This window comes from Podarcis tiliguerta (assembly GCF_965153285.1).
Source record: "Podarcis tiliguerta genome assembly, chromosome: 6".
Classification (NCBI taxonomy): Eukaryota; Metazoa; Chordata; class Lepidosauria; order Squamata; family Lacertidae; genus Podarcis; species Podarcis tiliguerta.
In genome coordinates this window covers 90,822,887-90,847,029 of record NC_139539.1, presented here as the reverse complement: position 1 = coordinate 90,847,029, position 24,143 = coordinate 90,822,887, and the positions used below count along the sequence as shown (strand labels likewise).

The 24,143-nt window shown below is 45.6% G+C and overlaps 1 protein-coding gene across 1 annotated transcript in view; it reads left to right on the top strand.

The window, feature by feature from the left end:
- Positions 1 to 19,523, top strand: part of LHX4 (LIM homeobox 4) — a gene marked incomplete at its 5' end in the record, with an annotated part of 82,414 nt that extends 62,891 nt beyond the window's left edge. The window contains 4 exons of the mRNA XM_083446363.1: positions 7,569 to 7,771; positions 11,764 to 11,918; positions 13,419 to 13,590; positions 17,879 to 19,523. Coding sequence (XP_083302489.1) covers positions 7,569 to 7,771; positions 11,764 to 11,918; positions 13,419 to 13,590; positions 17,879 to 18,273 — 925 coding nt within the window. The 3' untranslated portion in view covers positions 18,274 to 19,523. The remainder of the gene's footprint in view (positions 1 to 7,568; positions 7,772 to 11,763; positions 11,919 to 13,418; positions 13,591 to 17,878) is intronic.
- Between the last annotated feature and the right edge of the window lie 4,620 nt (positions 19,524 to 24,143).

Below are 24,143 nucleotides of genomic sequence, written 5' to 3'. Positions count from 1 at the left end.
CAAAATCAGCAATGAGATTATCAGGAGACATTTCTCTCTAAGATCTTATTCTGTAGGGAGAACAGATAACGATCACAGCCTTGACTGCTGCATTGCTTACCATAATTTACTTTTCAAAAGATATGATTTAGAGAATTCTCTTTCTCCTTCACCGTTTGAAATAGGCAGAGTTAGTTAAAGATTATCATCAGCTCTGATACATTTTGGAAACACATCTACCAGGTTCTTACTCTAAGTGATCTTCAAATGACTTTATGCAATAATCTCAGGTCCATTACATCTTCCTGCAGTATCCAAGAAGAAAATGAAATATTTCAGATCAGGGAACAGAGATTTGAAGATCTTTTAGGTAAGCTCTCACTAAAGCTACTGCATCCTTTTCGAGTGTAGCATTATTTTGGGAAGAGTGCTAAAGTCTTGTCAGGAATTGAATTAAACCCACAATTTCTGGGGAAACCCAGGAGCTCTTGTTCAGTTCCACTTGAGAGATTGTAGTATGTTCGAACCATTCACTTGTCTCTGCCAGTTAGCTTGCCATCACCTTGAGAGCCAGTGTGGTGTAGTGGTTAAGAGCAGTAGACTCGTAATCTGGGGAACCGGGTTCGTGTCTCCGCTCCTCCACATGCAGCTGCTGGGTGACCTTGGGCCAGTCACACTTCTCTGAAGTCTCTCAGCCCCACTCACCTCACAGAGTGTTTGCTGTGGGGGAGGAAGGGAAAGGAGATTGTTAGCCGCTTTGAGACCCCTTAGGGTAGTGATAAAGCGGGATATCAAATCCAAACTCTTCTTCTTCTTCTTCACCTGGGAAAACTGATTTGTGTTTCCATGCTGTTCCTCTTTCATCTGTTAGGATTTTGTTGACACAGTCAAATCTTTGAAGGACTTTATGCCCAGTTTGCTGCCACGAAATGTATTTCAAATATTTTCAGGCTTGTTTGTTTTTACCAAAGAGTATGCCTCTGATTTAAACTGCCACCTTCTCTTTCAACTCATTGACATGTTAAAATCTTCAAAATTCCCTGTCACAGAACAAGAAGAACCCGTGAGGCTGGTTCTCCAAAGGACCATCTTGTTTGCGACAGATTTTTCAAAGTGAACTTTTGGATGATTATTTTGAATCAATGGTCAATGTTGCCTTCCCTCTTCTGGCAGTGATCCTCCTCTCCTTTCCTGGCAGCAGGGGGAGTAGAGGGCCAGAAGAGCATCCTGGCACCATCTTGGATGGAAGGGGGTTGTTCATAGTTCGAGAAAACAAGGGCTTGTTGGCCCCTGAGAAATGGCCCTTGTGACCCAACCGACCTGGAAGTGGCTTCCATGGAACTGAAAGCTGTTGAATATACAGGGTGGAGCCTTGGCCTTCACGAGCCAAGCTATCTCTTCTGTTGGGGCAGATAGGCCCTATAGATACCAGCAAGATGGCACTACTGCCCCTTATGCTCACAAGGTAGGCAATACTCAAGTGGAAAGATTGGAAAATTTTCAGATGAGTTTGAGTTTGGATTTGATACCCCGCTTTATCACTACCCGAAGGAGTCTCAAAGCGGCTAACATTCTCCTCTCCCTTCCTCCCCCACAACAAACACTCTGTGAGGTGAGTGGGGCTGAGAGGCTTCAGAGAAGTGTGACTGGCCCAAGGTCACCCAGCAGCTGCATGTGGAGGAGCGGAGACGCGAACCCGGTTCACCAGATTACGAGCCCACCACTCTTATACCACACTGGCTCTCTATGTGATTGATGGAAGTCAAAAAAATCGTATAATATATAAAAGTATGTTTAATAATTATTGAAAATGATATGTTAAAAAACTAATTGCACACACACACACACACGGTAGGCAATACTCAGGAGCAGTGGGCTTATGGATGATCCACCCTAGGATGGCTTTGTACATTATGTTAGTTGTGAAGCACTCCGTTAATATTGTTATGAGTTTGTGGGTGCCAGACTCTTGATCCCTGGACCCAGCAGATATTAAAAGTTAAATAAGGCAGGCAGTTTCCTCTTGAGGTGAGCCATTTAGAGAACAAAACGAAGGTGATCAGCCATGAAGAAAGCCAAAAAGAGAGGACTCAGAGTTAGAAGGCAAAGGCAGAGTTGGTAGTAGATATTTCTGGAGCAAGATGGAGAGAGGGGCAGAGCACGATGTCTGATGTTTGTCTGGATCCAGAGCTGTGCCTATGGCCTCTTGGAGTGTTAACACTGTGAACCCCTCCATCATGGGGTTAGGTTGTACAGTGGTACCTCTAATTACAAACTTAATTTGTTCCAGAAGTCCATTCTTAAGCTGAAACCGTTCTTATCCTGAGGTGTGCTTTCACTAACGAGGCCTCCCGCTGCACACATGCCTCCAGTGAGAAATTTCCGTTCGCATCCTGGGGCAAAGATCGCAGCCAGGAGCAGCTACTTCTGGGTTAGCGGAGCTCATAACCTGAAGCGTTTGTAACCAGAAGCATTCGTAACCAGAGGTACCACTGTTGTTATTTAGTCGTTTAGTCGTGTCCGACTCTTCGTGACCCCATGGATCAGAGCACGCCAGGCTCTCCTGTCTTCCACTGCCTCCCGCAGTTCAGTCAAACTCATGCTGGTAGCTTCGAGAACACTGTCCAACCATCTCGTCCTCTGCCGTCCCCTTCTCCTGGGCCCTCCATCTTTCCCAACATCAGGGTCTTTTCCAGAGGTCTTCTCTTCTCATGAGGTGGCCAAAGTATTGGAGCCTCAGCTTCACGATCTGTCCTTCCAGTGAGCACTCAATATATGTGTGCCACTGTATATATGTGTAAATGAACCATATATCATAAAGACACCGCAGTCACACCCTGGGTGAGCATGCCTGGAACCCCTGGAATCTCAGAGATTCCATGCTGTATACCTGCTTCTGCATTTCTGATTTGTTAGAACCAAAAAAAGGTCCCCGATTAAAAGAAGAAATACAATGGGTGGAATTCGAATGGGTTGCGCTCTTCCAGTCATTCCAATTGCACAAGCATTTCAGCTGATCAACCAGAATGATCCCCCATCTCTTTTATTCTCCCTCCATGCTGTTCCTTCTTTATTGTAACTCGCTCTACGTGGGGCTGCCCTTGAGACTGACCCAGAAACTCCAGCGGGTGCAGAATGCTGCAGTGAAGACCCCGTAAAGAGTCTCGCTGCAAGATCACATTCACCCGGTGCTATACCAGCTGCACTGGCTCCCGGTGGAGTACAGGATCAGGTTTAAGGTGCTGCTTTTAACCTTTAAAGTCCTATACGGCCTAGGACCCTCGTACCTACGGGACCGACTCTCCTGGTATGCCCCACAGAGAAACTTACGGTCTTCAAATAAAAACATCTTGAAGGTCCCAGGCCACAGAGAAGTTAGGCTCGCCTCAACTAGAGCCAGGGCTTTTTCGGCTGTGGCTCCGACCTGGTGGAACACTCTGTCACAAGAGACCAGGGCCCTGCGGGACTTGACATCTTTCCGCAGGGCCTGCGAGACAGAGCTGTTCCACCAGGCCTTTGGCCAGGGCACAGCCTGACTCCCTCCCTCGGCAATCTTCGCGGAGCTCTGGCCCAATGGTTGCCAGTGGCTTGAATTAATTAATTTTATAATGAATGATTTTAGAGTGTTGTTTGTGCTGTACTTTTGTACTGTTTTATTGTGCCCGGCTTCGGCTGGGAAGGCGGGATATAAATAAAATTTATTATTATTATTATTATTATTATTATTATTATTATTATTATTATTTATATCATCATCATCATTTTTGGGGATGCATTTTCCTTTTTGGGACAACACATAAGTGTCCAGGCCCCCGCTGTCTGCAGCTTACAGAAGTTGACAAAATGCAGCAGTGCCAATGCTGATGATGCTCTCTGGTGTATGAGGCCCCTCCATGCAGAAAACCCTGGGGCAATTGATCCCAGTACCCCTCCCTTGCAAAGACCCCGGTTCTAAGGATTGGGTGTATAACTGGGGTGGAAGGAACCGATGTCCTGTTTCCAGTTATAAAATCAAGACCAGCATGCTGACTATAAGGCCGGTGGTGGAAGCTGTTTAAAGAAAAGGCAAAGATGGGAATAGAGGGCAGCAGGGTCAGAAGGAGTAGTGTGAAAACAAAGACAGCCCAAATGTCAATGAATGAGGCCTGATCTAAACACCCCAGGTCAATTGTTTTTCATTGTATTGCGAGGACATCCGTTCATGCTGCAAAACAATACAATATTATTTTCAGCCAAAGGTGGTTATCAGGGAGAAGGCCTGGAGATTTATTTACCTCTACTCTCCCATTTTTATGTTGTTATTGTTCTAGGACAGTAGCCTGCGGGTGTGCATAAATTGCAAAAGATAGCGAGTGAATGTTTTTTGCTTTTGCTACTAGCCAGAACTCACGTGTCGACGCTTAGAAAAACCGAGAGGTGAATTTCTGCAAGTGGCTTTTATGCTCTTTCCTGTATTTGCAGATTGATTAGCTGCAGTTTAGGTTTGGGAAGGTAGGCCATAAAATCAAGTGGCTGCATGGCTGAACTGTGATGCTATGACTCTGCTTTTCCGGCACTTAAAATAAATGTGGCTCCTTAATGTTGCCTTAATGTGACTTTATGGGTATATGCTGTCCCAGAATATAGGAGCACAGTCTCTTTCTCTCTGAGATGCAGAGGACACTGGAAACTGAATGCAAGCTACAAATCAGGCAGACGGGAACACCTGCATTTCTCGGGATGCTCTAACAGAGAAGGGCACTTTAAGGGTTGAACTGCACATTATGTTTTCTGCGGGTGTAGACCTGAGATGTTTTAAGCATACATCTGAAAATAACCAAAAGGAACAGAAACCCAATCAGCAAAACCCAAAAGGAGCTGTGGGAGCCTTTTTGCAGTCACCTGCTGGCAGGGCCATCTGAAGCATATCTGGAGCCGTGGTGCAAAGAAGAAGAGTTTGGATTTGATATCCCGTTTTATCACTACCCTAAGGAGTCTCAGGGACGCGGGTGGCGCTGTGGGTAAAACCTCAGCGCCTAGGACTTGCCGATCACATGGTCGGCGGTTCGAATCCCCGTGGCGGGGTGCGCTCCCGTCGTTCAGTCCCAGCGCCTGCCAACCTAGCAGTTCGAAAGCACCCCCGGGTGCAAGTAGATAAATAGGGACCGCTTACCAGCGGGAAGGTAAACGGCGTTCTGTGTGCTGCGCTGGCTCGCCAGAGCAGCGATGTCACGCTGGCCACGTGACCCGGAAGTGTCTGTGGACAGCGCTGGCTCTCGGCCTATAGAGTGAGATGAGCGCACAACCCTAGAGTCTGGCAAGACTGGCCCATATGGGCAGGGGTACCTTTACCTTTAAGGAGTCTCAAAGCGGCTAACATTCTCCTTTACCTCCCTCCCCCACAACAAACACTCTGTGAGGTGAGTGGGACTGAGAGACTTCAGAGAAGCCCAAGGTCACCCAGCAGCTGCATGTGGAGGAGCAGGGAAGCAAACCCGGTTCACCAGATTACTAGTCTACCGCTCTTAACCACTGCACCACACTGGCTTTCAAAGCTCCCTCCAGTGCCCCCCCACTTCCCAGAGTTTTTTAGGGAGGACAGTGCTGCCGACGGGGCTGGAGGAGGCGGGCAGCGGCTGGAGGGCAGCTCCTCTGGTAGGGAAGAGGCAGAGGCTGGACGTGGCACTTCCTGGCTCAGCTGGCCGCTTTATGCCACGGTGGCCATGGCAGACGGAGGCTCCGGGCGCAGTGCTGCTTTGGCGCAGGCAGCATGGCGGAGGCGGGCGAGGGTGGCGAGCTGATGGGAGGCGCTGTGTCCAGCCTCTGCCTCTTCCCTGGCACCCTCCAGAACTTGGCGCCCTGCACCCCTAGCCTCTATGGGTAAGACACCCCTGATTGCCGGTTGGAATACAAATCTGCTGGTGGTAAACTTTGCAATGCACCAAATGTGTTGCTGTTACTTGCTAGAGCAGTTTGTGCACCCTCAACTTTCTTGCAACTTTGTGGAGCAAAGAAGAGACCCCACAATTCACAGATGGCATCCTTGAATTCCAAGGGCATAAACATCTACTGCACAGGATTGGGACTCTGCCGATTATGTTCACATTGTCATGCTGGCATGCTGTGGCTGCACTCCCTCCCGAGACTGTTATCTGTCTTGGGCACTGATTCATAGCACAGCTTTTAACACTGCCTTATAGACCATTAGGGCCCCACTCACATGCAGGGGGACAATATCTCACCTCCCTTTCCCCTACGCAGCAGGTGTGCTGTGCTCCGTATTATTGGCGCATGCGAGACCCCATCATTCTAAATTAATTCTGTATTCATCATCCCAGCTATAATTTATTTATTTAGCCGTAATTAATTTAGACTTAATGTGGATGAAATATGTACTGTCCTCGTGGGGGCAACTGCACGGCCCACACAGGCTTTAGTTAAAAGGACCATTAAGACCAACCCTTCCTGCGATCCATTAGGCCAGTCTCTCTCCAGTGAAGAAGATTAAGCCCTGCTGTGTGAAATGTCATGCATAATTGGGTCGATTGCTGCTTTCAACTCTGCCCCTTCGTCCACATCCCTTTCTCTTCATTTTGAGTACTTCTCTTCTTCAGAGGATCTCTTGGCCTCCCTTGCTCAGAACAGTGACTCACTCCATCCTGGTTTTCTGTCGCAGGCAGAGCTGTGTACATCCCACCCTTAAAATAAAAAGTGGTGCCTAGGTAATCCATACTCTGTACGAGCAAGAAAAGCTGCATGCATTGTGCCAATCTGCATTGCCTTTTTTACCTAATTTATTCTAGTTTTGCTGGTCCTTGAAATGGGCAAATACCTATACAGGGCTCTGAAACCCTGCCTTCCACTTCTCAAAAGTGGATATAGGAATGGCTCTGGCTTCTGAGATTTCAGCAGGCATTACCCATACACTCTAGGCTAGTTCTCAAGAGCATAGCTGTCAACTTACAGATTTGAAAAAAGGGACCAGCAGCCTCGAAAATAAGGGATCAGCAGCCAAAATAAGGGATTTTTGACCGCAGGTATGTTCAACTTCTGAGCCCCTCCGAGCCAAAAGCAGAAAGCCCAGCCAGCAGCCAAACGAAGCCTCAAACAGTGGTTCCCACAGCGCAGCAACCCGGCAAAGGGGATGCAGCAAGGAAAACTACCATCACCTCTCCGCTGGGAAGCGCTGAGCAAAAGTGTTTCCCCCAGGCAATGGGGCCGATTTGATCGGCACAAGGCATGCAAGCTCCACCCCCAGTTGTTCTTAGACTCCTTGTTGGGTGAGCAACACAGCCAAGCAACACAGTTGGAGCCTCCCTCCTCCCTGGCCGGCAGGGAGGGAGGGAGAGGAGCTGCTTCCTTTGAAACCCGGGAAATTTAAGGGACATCATCAATAAGGGACAGCAGCGGGACACAGTCCTGGGATAAGGGACTTCCCCGCCAAACAAGGGACAGTTGACAGCTATGCTCAAGAGTCGTATGAGCAAAAAATTGTGTTCAGCTGAAATCTGTGCCTAATGCTACTTTCTGTGCTTTTTTTTCCTGCACCAAGTACAGTATATATATTGCTCTGGTTATAGGCGTAGTCTTTTTTTTGTTCTCCTCTGTAGGCGTTTTGGTACAAAATGTACAGCGTGCCAGCAGGGGATTCCACCCACGCAGGTGGTCAGGAAAGCCCAGGACTTCGTCTATCACCTGCACTGCTTTGCCTGCATCATCTGCAATCGCCAACTGGCCACAGGTGATGAGTTCTACCTCATGGAAGACGGACGCCTGGTGTGCAAGGAAGACTATGAGACGGCCAAGCAGAACGGTAGGGATTCAGCAAACATGCCTCTGTGGCAAGATACAGTTGCTTCTGGACAAACAGACAAGAGAACTTGTGTGAATTAGGGGAAAAAATTGGTTCTTTTTCTTTCAGGTTAACATCAGTGGTGGCCAGGGCAGGGGGCAGGTGCAAGAAGGATATTTCTAGGTTGGCAAAGTATAAAAGAAAATTATGTTAACGACAGGAGTCCAGCAGTGGGGGGCAAGCTCCTTATTTTTGGGGGGGGGGCACTTGCTTCTCTTTTCTCCTCTGGCACCACCTAGTGTTAGCATTAAGTACCATATTGTTCGCCGTATAGGGCGCACTTTCCCCCTCCAAAAATGAAGGGGAAATGTGTGTGCGTCCTATGGGGCGAATGCAGGCTTTCGCTGAAGCCTGGAGAGCGAGAGGGGTCGGTGCGCACCAACCCCTCTCACTCTCCAGGCTTCAGGAAGCTATCCGCAAGCCTTGGGAGCCCACGGGAGTTTCCGCCGGTCTCCCAAGGCTTGCGGAGAGCTGTCTGCATCCCGAAGCCCGGGGCGTGCTGAGTAGCGTGCCCCGGGCTTCGGGCAGATAGCCGCAAACCTGGGGAGACCGGTGCGACTTCCCGCCGGGCTCCCTAGGCTTGCGGATAGCAGCCTGTTCTGGGGGCTGGGGTCGGGGGAAGCTCGGGCTTCCCCTGCCCCAGCCCCGCGCCTGGGGGGGGGGAATACCGTATTTTTCGCCCCGTAGGACGCACCAAGTTTTTTTGGGGGGGAAATGAAAAAAAAATTATTTCCCCCCCTGGAGCTTGCAGGGCTGGCAGCGGGGAGAAGCGCTCTTCTCCCCACCGCCCGCCTGCAGACCAGGTCCGGGGACAGTGGGAAGACGCGCTGCGCCTCCCCGCTGTCCCCGGAGCTTGCGGGGCTGGCGGCGAGAAGCACGCGTCTCCCCGCCGTCAGCCTCCAAACCACATCGGGAGATAGCGGGATGGCGGCGTTCTGCCTCCCCGCTGTCCCCCAACCTTGTGGGGCTGGCACTGGGGCTCTCCTGAAGCCTGGAGAGCGAGAGGGGTCGGTGCGCACCGACCCCTCTCGCTCTCCAGGCTTCAGCGAAAGCCTGCATTCGCCCCATAGAACGCACACACATTTCCCCTCCATTTTTAGAGGGGGAAAAGTGCGTCCTATAGGGTGAAAAATACGGTAATATTTTTCTTTATTCCCCCCCCCCAAAAAACTAGGTGCGCCCTATGGGCCGGTGCACCCTATGGGGCGAAAAATACGGTACACGTGAGCAGGAAAGGTAGCAAACCTGTTTATGGGAAATGGCAATTGGAATTTGTTTGCAAGGCAGCAACTGAACCCTCTGGGAACCTGGGATCCAATCTTGGCGCATGGATACACATACGGGACATCAGTTCTGGCCAGCCTCATTTGCAAGTGTGCCGTGAATGGAAGTGAAACCAAATGCCAGTACCACTCTAGGGTGTACATCTGCAGATCCCTGTACCGTGGGGTGGCTTGCCTGAGCTGGGGAATGGAGAGTCGTGCCATGACCGCTGGGCTCTCCTGCTCTTCTCCAATCGTGTCACCCCTCCTGCTGCCTTGGGCCACTTGATGTTGTTGCCCAAACGTTGCAGGCTGGCTCCTTCTGCTGTGCAAGGTCTGGAGCAAAGCGCTGCTGCGTTCCAGCTCAAAACTCCAGACTCCAGACACAAAGCCTGGCCTTGTTTCTTGGGGAGATTTCTATGTCTCAGGAAAGGAGGAATGCCTTGGGTGAACAGTGCTAAGAGACAGCAAGGGCATGGCCAGGTGGCAGCTAAGCCTGGAAGCCGAACTTTGCAGTTTGTAGCTTTCCCATTTGAATGATGTACCTGCTTCCCTTGGATTTCAAGGGCTGTCCTACTGAAACCATGTCTTCTTCATATTCCCGAGATTTAATGTACCTCATCAAATCTCCTTCTGAAGTTCTGTGCGCACAAAACTTCTTTTTCCTTATCGCACAAAGAGTTACAATAGATGGGCATATTACCAAGCGAACACACATCCTACTGGAATGGACAGCATTACCTGAAAAAACACAGGTGCAGGGAACTGGGAAAAGGCTGCCAGAACCTGCCCATTTCACTAGGCATGAACAACGGCCTGGCTCTGTCCTGCCACCCTAGGATCTCCACCTCTTTTCCAGCACATTGTTTTCTCTCTTGCTGTTAGCCTCCCCAGCCTGAATCTCTTTGCATAACATCATCCTTGGCACATCCTCAGCTTTGGCAAAATGGCTGTGCCAGGGTACATGGAAGCACGGAGCAGGGCAGGTCTTGAGCATCTAATTGTTCAGTTCCTCCCGCAAGCTCCCAGAACTGGGCCAAATATTTGTTGTGTCCCCCCCCCCCCCCAATGTATCTCCAGAAAGAATCTTATATTCCCAGGGGATTGATGAGCAACAGAGGGATGCATGCCATCTATTTTCTGTTTAAGATGCTCTGCATGAAGGAACATCAAGAGCCAATAGCAACCCCCCGGGCTCAGCTCTGCTTGAGGCAACAGAGTTGTATCTTACACAGCAGCTTAATCTGGCCCTTAACCCAAAGAGTCTCCCATTTTTCATCCCGAGGTCTAAAATGCCAATATTTACTGTAGGTGAAAAACCCAGAATTGGGGGTGGGTTGAGGCAAGCGAGACAGAAAGAGGCTATAGATCACCAAACACTAATGAATCCACAGAGACTGCCAAACAGTGCCTGACTGAAATTAAAACTGAACTGGTCTTTAATGGATTTCATGTTGACAAGCCCTGACTTCTCATTAATTAAGGACTCTATTTTGACCTAATCAATTTAGCTAGGGTGATGCAATGCCTATTTGTGCTAAGGGGATTGGTTTGGGGGGCAGGGCTAAGAGATCAGAGATTGAATATTGCTCAATTTCTATTATTGACTCAGCGTTATCGATGGCTACAGTGTCATAAAGTTTTGCAGCCCAAGGGGCTGCAAAGTAAGAGAGGAGGAATTCCAAGGCGTGGACCAAACAGGATGGCTAAACTGTCTATATATGAAGGAAGGGGAGACTTGTGTTTCTATAGCAATACGTTTTGTTATCAGAGTACGTAGGATACTTCTGTGGAGCATTTTTGGCTTTGGCAGTTATGCTTCTTCCAGAACATGCACTCTGACCTTCAAGAAAAGAAAAAAGCTACTGTTAGAATGGCTGCTATATTGCGAGAGTTCAGAAATAAAAACAGGCACTTTTTACCCATTTCAGCCTGGCAACTTCAACCAGAGTATCCTCACACTAGCATTTTTATTGCTGATCTGATGATAGAGTCTGTTGCTGCTCTCCTTGAAATTCATAGGCAATTATCTGAGACTAAATCAGATTTGAGAGTCTGTTTATACATTTGTTTTAACTGCAGAAAACTGCACGTGCTACTGCTTGCAGAACCAAGTGACAGTGAGATCCATGATTTCCAGTTGAAGTGTTACTTAATTATAGAATCAAAAGCATGATAAAGATGATAACAAACAAGGTCTGGGTTCTCTTATTTGTGTGCTTCTGCAAGCTGTGCAATCAAATAGCTCTAAATTGCCATTCAATAGCGTCAACCTACTGTTAAAAGGACAGTGCTGGCTGGTTTTACCTTGTTCTCATTCCTGAGACAGCTTCCACTTTCAAAACTCACGGCACACATATACCATATTTTTTGCTCTATAAGACTCACTTTTTCCCTCCTAAAAAGTAAGGGGAAATGTGTGTGCGTCTTATGGAGCGAATGCAGGCTACGCAACTATCCCAAAAGCCAGAACAGCAAGAGGGATTGCTGCTTTCATTGCACAGCGATCCCGCTTGCTGTTCTGGCTTCTGAGATTCAGAATATTTTTTTTCTTGTTTTCCTCCTCCAAAAACTAGGTGCGTCTTGTGGTCTGGTGCGTCTTATAGGGCGAAAAATACGGTACCTATATTCTGCCTAAGCTTCCGTTTCATGCTCTGTGTGCCAAAATAAAAGGAAACTGTTCTGTTACAGACGATTCAGAAGCTGGAGCTAAGAGGCCTCGAACCACCATCACAGCCAAACAGTTGGAAACATTAAAAAATGCCTATAAAAACTCCCCCAAACCAGCGAGGCATGTGCGGGAGCAGCTGTCTTCCGAAACCGGATTGGACATGCGGGTTGTACAGGTGAGCCAAATGGCACAATGCAGATGCTGTCCTCAACTAAGTAATTGATTGATCTACAGCATTAATTACTTGCCATTAATTACTTGCCAGGTGGCATTAGCTGAGCTCATGCAGGAGAATTTTGTGTGTGCAAGAAGGAGGCAGCGGAAGTCCCTTTACCTGTGGGTTAAAATCCCACAATCCTGCACTTTGTGGGGTTGGTAAAGCATATCTGGAGGCTGCTATGGACCTCAGGTGCAGAAACAGAATGAAAGGAATGTATAGAATTTGAGGGCTTTTATAAAGATCTGTTGAGGAAGAAGGAGTATCAGCTGTCCGGTACCTTTTACTAACACACTTCTCTTTTTCACCTGGTCACATTCAGAGAAGGCGCAGTTCAAACATTTAAGTTCAAACATTTGCAGAGGTAGCTTTGGGTGTGACATTAATTGCAAGGCCAGTGAATCCTCCGATGGTTTGACACAACAATAAACCCTCTTAGATCTTTAGGGATGTCAAAAGCAGCTCCAAGGCTTTCCTAGAGTGTGCTCCCATGTTAACTCTCACTCATCCTCCAAGGGAAAGATTTTCATACTAACCTTATGAACTGAGCGTGTGTAAGGCTTGTATTGTCACAGAGCTCCTCTTCAGGTAAACTAGGAGCTGCCTGTTTGTGCCACACTGCACTGTGGATCGTCTGGTTTGGCAGGAATGTTATTTATCTATGGAATTTCTTTTATGCCCTTCAAGGATCACAACACAAAAGCACAAAAGTACAGAGTAATACACAGAAACAATAACCCCAGATATGAATCTGCCTTGGGAATTTTTTTTGGGGGGGAGTTGCTACAATGTCATTAAAAATGGCAATAATTTACATTGGGGAACTATTTTATCTTTTCACTCTTTTTTTGCAAACCACCTGGAGGTATTATTACAAAAGAAAAACAACTGTATATAAACTTGTGAAATAAATATTATCCCAATGCAGATATTATTTTTGGAATGCAGAAATTGAAGCTGAGAAAGTCACATAATCGAGGCTGTAACAGAGGGAAGAAAACAGATGCATGGCCACTTATAGCTATGCTGCAAGAAGCTAGGATTCTCTCCCTCCAGCAGCCATTGCACCTGACTGCAGCATAATGGAGAGATCAGCTAACTCTTCTGAACTTTTCCACCTATTGGTCACCACACCAGACGACCATGGAACTAAGAACTTGTGTCTGAGTTTGCTTGCTTCTTCCTCCCTCTTACACCATTTTCATTTTGTTTGTCCTGTCCATCTTTCTGTAGTTAGCATGCAACACTGGGAGCTTTTTCTTTGCCTTTAGGGTAGAAGTGCTACAAATAACAAAATAAATTGACGTATCTAAGGCAGAATTAGGGCTTGAATTCAGATGCAGGAGATCAAATTGCTGCTCTCTGTCCACTGAACCACACTAGAGTTCTCTGCTTGGATGGACTCTCAAGCCACCACCAATGCTTATCTTTTCCCTCCTTTATCTTCTACGGCTCCAGGTCTGGTTTCAAAACAGAAGAGCCAAAGAGAAACGTCTGAAGAAAGATGCTGGGCGTCACCGCTGGGGCCAGTTCTACAAGAGCGTTAAGAGGAATCGAGGAGGCAGCAAACATGAAAAGGAGAGCTCTGCAGAGGACTGTGGGGTTAGTGATAGTGAGCTGAGCTTCAGAGGTAGGCATGGGGGAGAGCAGAGACTGGGGGAAGGCTTAGGGCTATCGTCCACAGGACAACGCAGACTTGCTCTGCAAGGCAGACTGAGCCACAGGCTCATATGCTTGTGCCTGAAGTTGCCCTTGCTCAGGGATGGAGAACTTTTTTCAGACTGAGGGCAAGCTTCTGCATGCTGGTGGTGGGCAGGGAAAGAGAAAAAAAGCAAGCCATATGGCAGCGGTTCTCAACCTGTGGGTGCCCAGATGTTGTTGGACTACAACTCCCATCACCCCTGAGCTCTGGCCTTGCTAGCTATGGGTGATGGGAGTTGTAGTGCAACAACATCTGCAGACCCACAGGTTGAGAAAGGCTGCCATAGGGCTTCTCTACATATAAGCACTTCCATCCATTTACGTAAGAGGCATTATCGAGTTCAAGGGCAGAATATACCCAGACAAAATTGCCTGGAGGGAAGCACAGAGCAGAGCCAACGCGAGTCCTGCAGTCAGACGCCAGTCCTGAGGTTCCCCACACTTGCAGTGGCATGAAGGAGGCTTGAGATTTCCCCTCTTCGATGTAGAATCTCCCATACAGAAGCATTGTACACTGGCCACCCAAAGGAATGGGTTGCGTGGGAGGCATGCCTGTCTAGGCATATGCCCCAGTCCAAATGCAACATTCTACATGCAGCGGAGAGGGCAGCAAATCCAGCCTTTGCTTTCATGCCCTCACTGTGTGCAAGCTGCCCAATTCAAACGACAAATTGAACCTCTGAATTGTTTGTTATAATGAAGCTCTCCGATGGAAGTTGAATTTGCTGTTTGTTTTTGTGACAATTCCCTCACCCCCCACCCAAAACAACCAGTTTGCTATATGCATAGTCTTTGACTGACTGGAGAATGGCTGGGTATTTCCAATTTTGGTGAGTAAACTTGGAGCCACTGGTATCACCATTGGATTTTTAGTATCAAACAGATATAAAGTCTGTAAAGAGCCAGTGTGGTGTAGTGGTTAAGAGCGGTAGTCTCCTAATCTGGTGAACCGGGTTCACGTCTCCGCTCCTCCACATGCAGCAGCTGGGTGACCTTGGGCCAGTCACACTTCTCTGAAGTCTCTCAGCCCCACTCACCTCACAGAGTGTTTGTTGTGGGGGAGGAAGGGAAAGGAGAATGTTAGCCGCTTTGAGACTCCTGAAGAGGAGTGAAAGGCGGGATATCAAATCCAAACTCTTCTTCTTCTTCTTCTTCTTCTTCTTCTTCTTCTTCTACCTAGAGAGAATTATTAGTGGGAGTTGCAAGGCAGAGAAGGCCCTACATGTGGCAGTGGGACCTGCAAAATGGCGCCGTGTGGAGTGCTCCTGTTCAGGATTGAATGGGCGGCATGTGACTCTCCCACCCCAAACATTTCTGTGCTGATAATCCCATGAGATAACACTTCTCATTGGCTTTTCACAGGGATTCTTCTCAATTTAAAAACACCTGTGTTCTTAACAGGATTCAAAATCATTAGCCAAAACAGGCTGGGAACAAAACATGCTTCCCTCTCTTAAGAATGCATGAACATTTGCTCAGAAGGCAACTGTTTGGAAAGCTAATTTACAGCCTCCTCATAAGCTAAATTCCATAGGCATTTCTATTGTACAGCTTGTAAATTTATTATACGTTTGAGTTTTCTTGTATGCTGCTTAAGTGTCCTCCCCCTAAAATTAAGCTGTTTAGAAATGGACTTAAACAATAAAATAAGTTATTGAGTTGCTGCAGTCCACAGTTTAAAATCCTGCCAAGCAGCAGTTGGGTAGTATAGTGGAGGACTGAAACAGTGCTTCACTGCAAAACTGCAGTCTTGAAATGGCTCTGCCCATTCAACCCCAAACTATTGGATCAGTGAGGAAACTGCCTGCACAGTCCATTTAGAAACCTACTTTTGCACTTGTAGGGCCCTGAGCTAAACTGAGGGTATGTTGAGAATTGCAGCCTGAATTACCTGCTTCAAACATCTCATCCCCATTATTTAAGGCTAAAGATGATTTTTTTAAATATAAAAAATAACCATCAACAACAAGTGTAGCCAATAATAAAAAGAGGAAAAAAGAAGAGTCAGACCAACGCACCAAGAAACACATATTTTTACCCTCTTATTATAAAAGCGTTTCCATACTGCCATTATCATAAAATCCAAGGGTGGTATACAACAATAATTCATAAAAGCACCATTCAAACCATACAGTTAGTAATTAAAGAGGCAGGCTAATCCTAATGATAAATAAGTAGCAGCTGCAAAGGCCTGTTTGGCATTAAAAGGGCTTGAAAGTCAACAAGGAGGCTCGCTGTTTCATCTCTACTGGAAAAGTGTTCCACAGCATGAGACTGACTAAATGCCTTAGGTCTCTTAAACGTAACAAGCAGCGCTTTCCCAGATGATCTCAGTGATTGAGCCAGGATATAAGAGTCCTGAAGATATCAGGGACCCAAGTTGCTTTGTGGATTGCCATGAGAATCTGGAACCTTGCCCGGTAGCATTTGAAGACTGGAATCTTATACTGTTACCTGGGAGTAAACCCCAATGAATTGAACGGGACTTATTTCTTGGTACACACAAATTGAACTTTGCTGTATAAAATCTGGCAGAGTAAAGAGATATTCACAGATGTGCAAACTTGATTGCCTTTACTAAAGCCAGATCCAATTTAATTAAACCTTCTCCGATTTAAGGTTTGGAATTTTTCCTTCCTTTTAAATGTGTAGAAAGGTGTCTCTGCGTGTGGATGGAATGGCCTTCAGCTGGCACTAATGGGACTTCACCTTCCCCTTCCTCCCTGCAAATCTCCTCCAGAGGGTTGGGGACCCTTTGGAAGAGATCTGGGAGTGTGCATTTCCCATAAGTCTGCTTGTGAAACGATAGATACCACTGAAAGTTTTGTGTGGTGCTCTGTGTTCATTTTTTATGTGGTGCTGTGCACCCTCATTAAAACAGTGATGCCACAAGATGGGTCTGTTCAGTTGTGGCTGATGAAAAAGTAGAATCTTAAAAACAAGTACCAGCTGAAAAACGAAGCCCCTGTTAAGTCCCACTGATGACAATGGCGGGGTGTGTGTGTTTAGCCTAGGCTTAACTCTGCCACTGAAATAAACTGGACTTAAGCACTTTATGTTTGGCTGACTAATGCCCTTAAATACACAAAGATATGTGCTGAATCAGCAAGTGACAGAAATAAGTTGAGGAGAGATTAACCAAGTAGTCAAATAATGATGAGATGTGAGAAAGAAATGGTGGTTTAAAAATAAGTCAAAATAGTAAATGTATTTTTTTAAAAACAACAACAACCATTTCCCACACAGGTACAGTAGGGCTTTTTTGTTACAGTTTGGCTTTTGATGCCAGTACAGTGGTGCCTCGCAAGACGAAATTAATACGTTCTGCGAGTTTTTTCGTTCTACGAGTTTTTTCGTCTTGCGAAACACCGCTGTGTATTGACGATTTCCCATAGGAATGCATTGGCGGCGCAAGACATTCCGTCTTGCGAAGCAAGCCCATAGGGAAAACTGTCTTGCGAAGCAACTCAGAAAACGGAAAACTCTTTCGTCTTGCAAGTTTTTTGTCTTCCGAGGCATTCGTCTTGCGAGGTACCACTGTATAAACCTTTCAATGACACAGATGAATTTTGCAATGTAAATATCTCTGAGAATTTCAGAACTACTGTTTGTCAGAGCATTTAAAACATGTCAGTCTTTCATCACCTGCACTGCTTTGGTTAGTCTTTTCCAGAAGTGGAGCATGTATGAAGCTTCTCAGTCTTTGGATTGGCAGAACTTCATAACTGCCACAAGAAGGAGGAAGGGAAATCAGTTAGTGTAGGTCTACAGCCAGTTGGAATGGGGTTGATCTTGTTTCAGCGATGGAAAATATACTTAAGCCATGATGCGGCAGAAGTGTGCTTGAATAAGCCCTAAAAATAAGGTCACAAAAGTTACTAGCCTGTGGCAACATTTACTAGTCTGCTAGGTGCTGAAGAGGAGACAGTTCTGCCATGCCAGTGGGTTTCTATGCTGTCCCAGGGAAAGTCCCTCCCCTGCCAGGCTAGTAACTTTTTTACAATTCTCTGTCGCCTACAGCTACCAGACAGGTGGTTAGATACAAGGCTAGCTTAAATCCATGGGCATCAATGGACTTAAGAACGGTTGGCTGTCTTGGATAGGACTGCAATTGGATAGATTACCAGTGTTCTTTCTTCCTTTCATGGCAAATGTATGCAGTGACCCTTATTATTACTGCTGCACTTAAAATGCTGTTTTCCTTGCTTTGTTTACAGAAGACCAAATCCTCTCGGAGCTTGGCCACAACAACAGAATTTATAACAATGCTGGTGAGGTGGCTAGTGGACAGCTAATGAACGGTACTTTCTCAATGGATGGGACTGGACAATCGTATCAGGACTTGAGGGATGGAAGCCCTTACGGAATCCCACAGTCTCCCGCTTCCATATCATCCCTTCCATCACACACTCCGTTGCTAAATGGCCTGGATTACACAATGGACAATAATTTAGGAATAATGGCACATGGAGGGCAGGGGGTGAGTCAGACACTCAGAGCTATGGCTGGAGGCCCAACCTCTGATATTTCTACTGGAAGCAGCGTTGGTTATCCAGACTTTCCAACAAGCCCTGCCTCTTGGCTTGATGAAATGGATCATCCTCCTTTTTAAAATTTTGCGGTCCCTTCAATTTTGCCATACCCCCACTTGCTCTCTGGGGCCTGAAAGCATACTAAAAAAAACAAACAAACACCCACTGAGGGACGGCAATCAGACTTCAAGGATCACAGGCGTGCCATTCCGAGAACATTTCCATTATTTTAGAATGGGAATCCACTATTTGTTTCCTGTAGAGCTGAAAGAAAACATGGTATTAAGATATATATTTGCTTTCTGTCTGAAAGAGTGGGACATAGGAGGCACTGCTCCTGAACAGAGCACATTGGTGTGTATAGTATTTGTATGACTTTAGGGGTGCCAGCTGTAGTAAATAAGAGTTTATGGACTCTTTCCATAGAGCTCTGCTGTTGAGTGCAACACTAGCACATGTTGAAATGACTAAACATTTTGGCCTTTGGCAGCTCCACATCAGCTCACATGTGGCACAGCCACTGTCCTCATTTGCTCACCTCTAGCCAACCAATGGAAATGCAATATTGCTAAATCCAGACTTGACTGCTGAAGGGATGGAAAGTTATTGGGAGATTGCAATTCCCCCCCCCTTCCCCGCCGCTTCTGTATTTCCTTCCTCCCCCAGTCCTGCAGCTTCACATTTACTTGGCTGTTTGGGTATATCTTTGCCTTATGCAGGATAAATGGTGGGGCAGCCACAGGTGGTTTTACTTCCTACCTACACTGCAGCCTTTAAGCATTTGCAGTTTGCAGCATCACAGGGGATGTTACTGCCTTTTCCTCTCTTTTCCCAGCCTCTGTACCAACTGGCAAGGCACAGTACCCAAAACAAGGCAGATACAATTTTATCTCCTACATTTCAAACCCTTCCCAGCCACCAAGACAGGCCTGTCCTGTTTTTGGCTAGGGGAGAGGGGGTACCATTGTGATCAATTGGACAACATGCTGCAGAGGAGCTGAGAGGAAAAACTGATTTTGCATAGGCTAGAAAAACCTACACCACAGGTGGGTCACGGGGCGATTACAGCAGTTATTTTCTTGACTTGCTGGGATCACTGGTTATAACCACTGCAAGAGCAGTACCTTTTACCTTGGGACACTTTCCCTTTCATGAAAAGAACAACAACAAGATATCTCTCCGCAATGCACAATTTTACTGGGCTTGTAGTCCCCATCAACTATGTGAGCATGCAAGGGTCCAGCGTGGGCAAAAAGTCCGCTGTAGGCCTTTAATTCCACTACTCCAAGGCTGCAATCTGCATACAAGTCAAGCACAAGGCATATTTCGTCTGATCAGAAATGAAAAAAAGGAGTCTTAGTTTATAGGAAATTGGATTGCAAAGAATTTGACAATGCCTATAATCTAGTGCAAAGTCCTATGCTGTCTCATTATTTCAGTACACGTTATAATATGGCACCATGCTAAATGACACGTTTTTATTGCCATTGCTATGCTGCTACCGGTTTTCGAGGAGACAAACCTTTAGAAGATTTAAAGCTGTTCAGAATTCACCCGCCAAAGAAAGCTTCATAGCAGGGGGAGGAAACCTGTGGCCCTCCACCTATGGTGTTTATCAGCCCCAGCCGGAAGAGCCAGTGGCTAGGAATGGGAGCTCTCCAACAACCATCTCTGGAGTGCATGGGATCCCCCCCCCCTGCTTTCTAGGGTGGGAAGACTATGAAAAGACCGAGAAAGAAAAATAACATGACAATCATATGGTGGAAGACATTAGCCAGAAACCAGATGTGTCAAGAGGGTTTCATAGACTATCTGAGATCAGAGTTGTTTTAACTTTCCACCGAAGCAGTTCTGTGAACAATTTGAACTTTCTTAGAGACTCATACACATTCCAAGCCGGCCTCACATACCTCAGTACTGCATTGCCCTTAGAACTACTATAGTCTTATAGCCCTTCTCAATTATTTGAGAATCACAGAAAGCTTCTCTTAACGGTGTCTTCTATAAATTGGTTACTGTTTGCAGACATAGCTCAGGGAAGAACTATGTCTTTCCTTGCATTTCCAGACAATAACTTGCTATATTCACTGAGTAAAAGGAGCAAGGTCACATGAGTGTAACGAGAAGCTGAGAACTGGCCCATGCATAGGTGTTCAATATGTGATTACTTTTTTGTGAATGAGCAGTCAGGTAGATCAGTTTTAACACCTCAAGCACAACGATTGCCAGTCTTACACGTGCAAACTCTCAATATTCTGTCCCTGAACCAATAGGGCGGTAGCCAACTATGTCATACCCTGAGTAGACCCACTGAAATATTAGGAATGACTACAACCCATAGAATTGTAGAGTTGGAAGAGACCACAAGTGTGATCTAGTCCAACCCCCTGCAATGCAGGATTATTTTTGGCCAACGTGGGACTCAAACCCACAACTCTGGAGATTATGAGTTTCATGCTCTACTCACTGAGCTATCACACAGTCAAAGCCTAAAAAGAAGCTTTCACTTGCTCTTGTGGGCCTATTTTGAAATCACACAAGAATGGGACAAGACACAGTAAAATGCTAAAGGAACACAGCAGCTTCTGTGTGGAAGTATGTACATTTCTCCCTTGGAGAGATTATAGCTGTTAAGGGGGGAAATGCATATGTAAAGTTTTAATTTCAACATGCTATTGCGAAAAATATAAACAGAACTGAATTAGGCAAGGGATTTCTGCTGACTTCCATAGCTGCCATTCCATAATCAAAACAATCTAATGAAAAAGACCCCACAATGTATCTGTTGAAAGTCTCCAGATTAATATTGACTGCTCCTTTTTTTCCCTTTAAGCATTTAATTGGAATTCTGCCTCCACTGTGGAAAATGTTGCCCCTACAAGATTTTGTGGGGGAAAGCGAAGACTGCTTTCTGTTTTATGGAGCTGGTAATAATTTGGGCTTGTGTGTCTTGCTTTAAAAAAAAAAACATGTTCAGTTTTGCCAAGCATTGTACACCATGTGAAAGATGACTACTGATCCCATGTAGAATGAGCTCCACATCTCTCCTGACCAGGACACTGTCTCATTTTCAATCAAAATTTAGAAACATTTCCCTTGAGTCAGTATTTGATTTACCCCCAATACATTTATTAGTCGTAAAAACAGACAATAAGACCACGCAACCCAATGAGGATCAGACTGAAGGTACAAATAACCAAGCCTAAGTCCACTGTGCCACAGCTAAACAATCTCAGTCACGTTTCTGACAACATATGGACATTTTCAGTATCTTCCTTTAAGATACTGTAACTGTAAACTATTTCTATGTCATTTGTTACCATGACCCTTTATAATATCAAGACTAATTCAGCTTCATTACTGAATAGCTTTTCTGTTTCACTTCAAATGAGAAAGCAATTATTCCACTATCAGCCCCACACTCTGCTGAAATCAAGCTGTTTTATCCATATTGGAGTCACAGGCTGCAGAACTTAAAATAGGCACAAAAAGGGTTTTTTGCAGGGGGGTTTTCATTTTAACTTTCACCCTCCCCTGCAAACATTCATCCTATTCAAGCCTGTCAATATGCAGGTATATGCTTGCACATGTTCATGTATGTGGAGCTGATTACACTGAACACAAGAGAAATCTCTAGAAGGCATGGGATTCATGCATCAGGCTTTGTTAGAACCATGACAAAAGGAAATGCGGCAATGTTTAGATCACGTATGTGTGAATGTTGTAGGCGTTGGGGCATTTTCTCTCTCTTTTTTTATAAATAATGAGTAACACCTGGCATGCTGATGCCAAAACGTAAGCACCTTTAAGCCCTTGTGGTTTCAGTGGGAGAGATACACATGTGCTCAAGTGCCATAGTTCCCTTTAAGTGAAAAGCAAGCCTCTGACTGAAATCAATAATGCCATTTCCCCCCATCATTCTCATTGCCTATATGGCACTATTTCATGCTTTACGCCAGGCTTCCTCAACCTCGGCCCTCCAGATGTTTTGAGACTACAGTTCCCATCATCCCTGGCCACTGGTCCTGCTAGCTAGGGATCATGGGAGTTGTAGGCTAAAAACATCTGGAGGGCCGAGGTTGAGGAAGTCTGTGTTACACTGTCAAGGATTGCACCTGCCCTTGCACCCTCTTCAGTCTTCACAATTCGTTTAGCCCAAAAACAAATAATAAATCCGCAATGATGGGTTGCCTTTACCCATTTGGGAACAAAAACAAACAACGAAACATACATTGAGGCAAAAATAAGCTTGGGAAGAACAGCAGAAAAACCTGTATGTTGTACGAGACAAGAATTTAACTTAGGAGTATGTTGTGGAGGATACCTTTAAATACATCATGAACTATCCACAAGTGAAAATTACAAGTGTGAGGACAGTGCTAGAAATAATTTGACAAATGTTTTGTTCAAGATGCAATGATACAGAAACAGTAGCAAACTGAGAGACCACAAAGAAAACCCAGAAGAAACTTTGCATCCTACTGCTGTCCAGCCAAGATCCCTTTAAAATTCTTAGCTTCCATATGGCACAGGTATACTATATTTTGGTTTACAATGTGTTATCAAATCTTTAATGAGGAATTTGATGCAGAAAAGAATAGACAGGCTATTAAGTTTGTGAGAATGATGAACATTAATACTGATTTGCTTCTGTGTACTTCATTTTCAATTCCTGGTTACCAACTCCAGCAAAGTCAGTAAGGAATTGTGTGCATCAAGGCTGAATTAACAAAAATCTGCATGCATGCAGATGGTGCTCTGCCCATTGGCTGGATTCTTTATCTCTATTACATCTTTCCTTCAAAGTTCAATAGAAATTATATATATGCCCCCACTCAATCAAAGCTCAAGTGTAATAGTCAGAGGGGTAGAATGGACTTATAAACTCTACTGGATGCAAAAGGGCATTTGTGTACATTGATGCCACACCCAGAACACCACTGCTAAGGTATCAACATAGCTACTTTTCTGCAACAATCGCATGTGTATGACAATTTATCGATCTGACGACATCAAATGAGAGAAATGTTTGCTCTTGAAACTTTGATTTAGACGATCAGTTTGCATCCCAGTTTTATTAACTTGATTAAGCATAAGTTATAAACGCTTTGCCATGAAGTGTCTAATAAAGTTTGACATTTTCTGGAGGATTTAAGAACATCTGCCTGAAATTGTTCAGATGTAGAGAGGATCATGCAAATTGATTACTGCATGTTCTTTGCCATCCATGTCTCCTTAATTCCTGAAGAGCTTAGCATAACATTTTACCTGTCTTTGCAATATTCCAGCCTTGTATAAGGTCTCAGTGTTTTTGACCAGAACTCCTCTTCTATGACTTTAGCTTTCACCTGCACTCTAACGCAGCTAAGGCTGGTATATTTGTGGGAAGGAAATCCATCTTCCTGTTAAGAGCACTGCAATTCAGGACTCGGAAACAGTGCTCAGAGGACTAATTCACGGTTTAGTGTGAACATGTTGTATGTTATGACCTGTTGCTGCAGGGCTTTGGCCATGGCTGAAGCTAAAAAAGAAAAAGCACACCACTGGCATGTTGTCTATTTCACTTGGGTTTGGTTGTTGTCTTTAAAAACAGAAGGAAAAAAAAACGAACAGGATTTGCTCCTAACCGCAACAAGGAAGCAAATAATGCAAAAGCAGAGGTCAGGATTAGCATATTCACATTGCTTGGTAAACACAATGCTTTCCTAAAGCACATGGGTGACTTCTAGCTAGTGATGTGGAATAAGAAGGTATCTTTTGTACCTGAAGAGCGGAACACACAGACTGTGTGCATGGTGGTGTCACGAGCTCATCAGGCATTCCATCCAATAGCTTCTCTGTGTAGACATGCAAGCACAGAACTCCTTAGAGGAGGAAAAAGACCAAGAACAAACTCAGCAACTTGGACTCGGTAAAAAGGAAGCTGTCCACTTTTTGGTTTTGAATACAG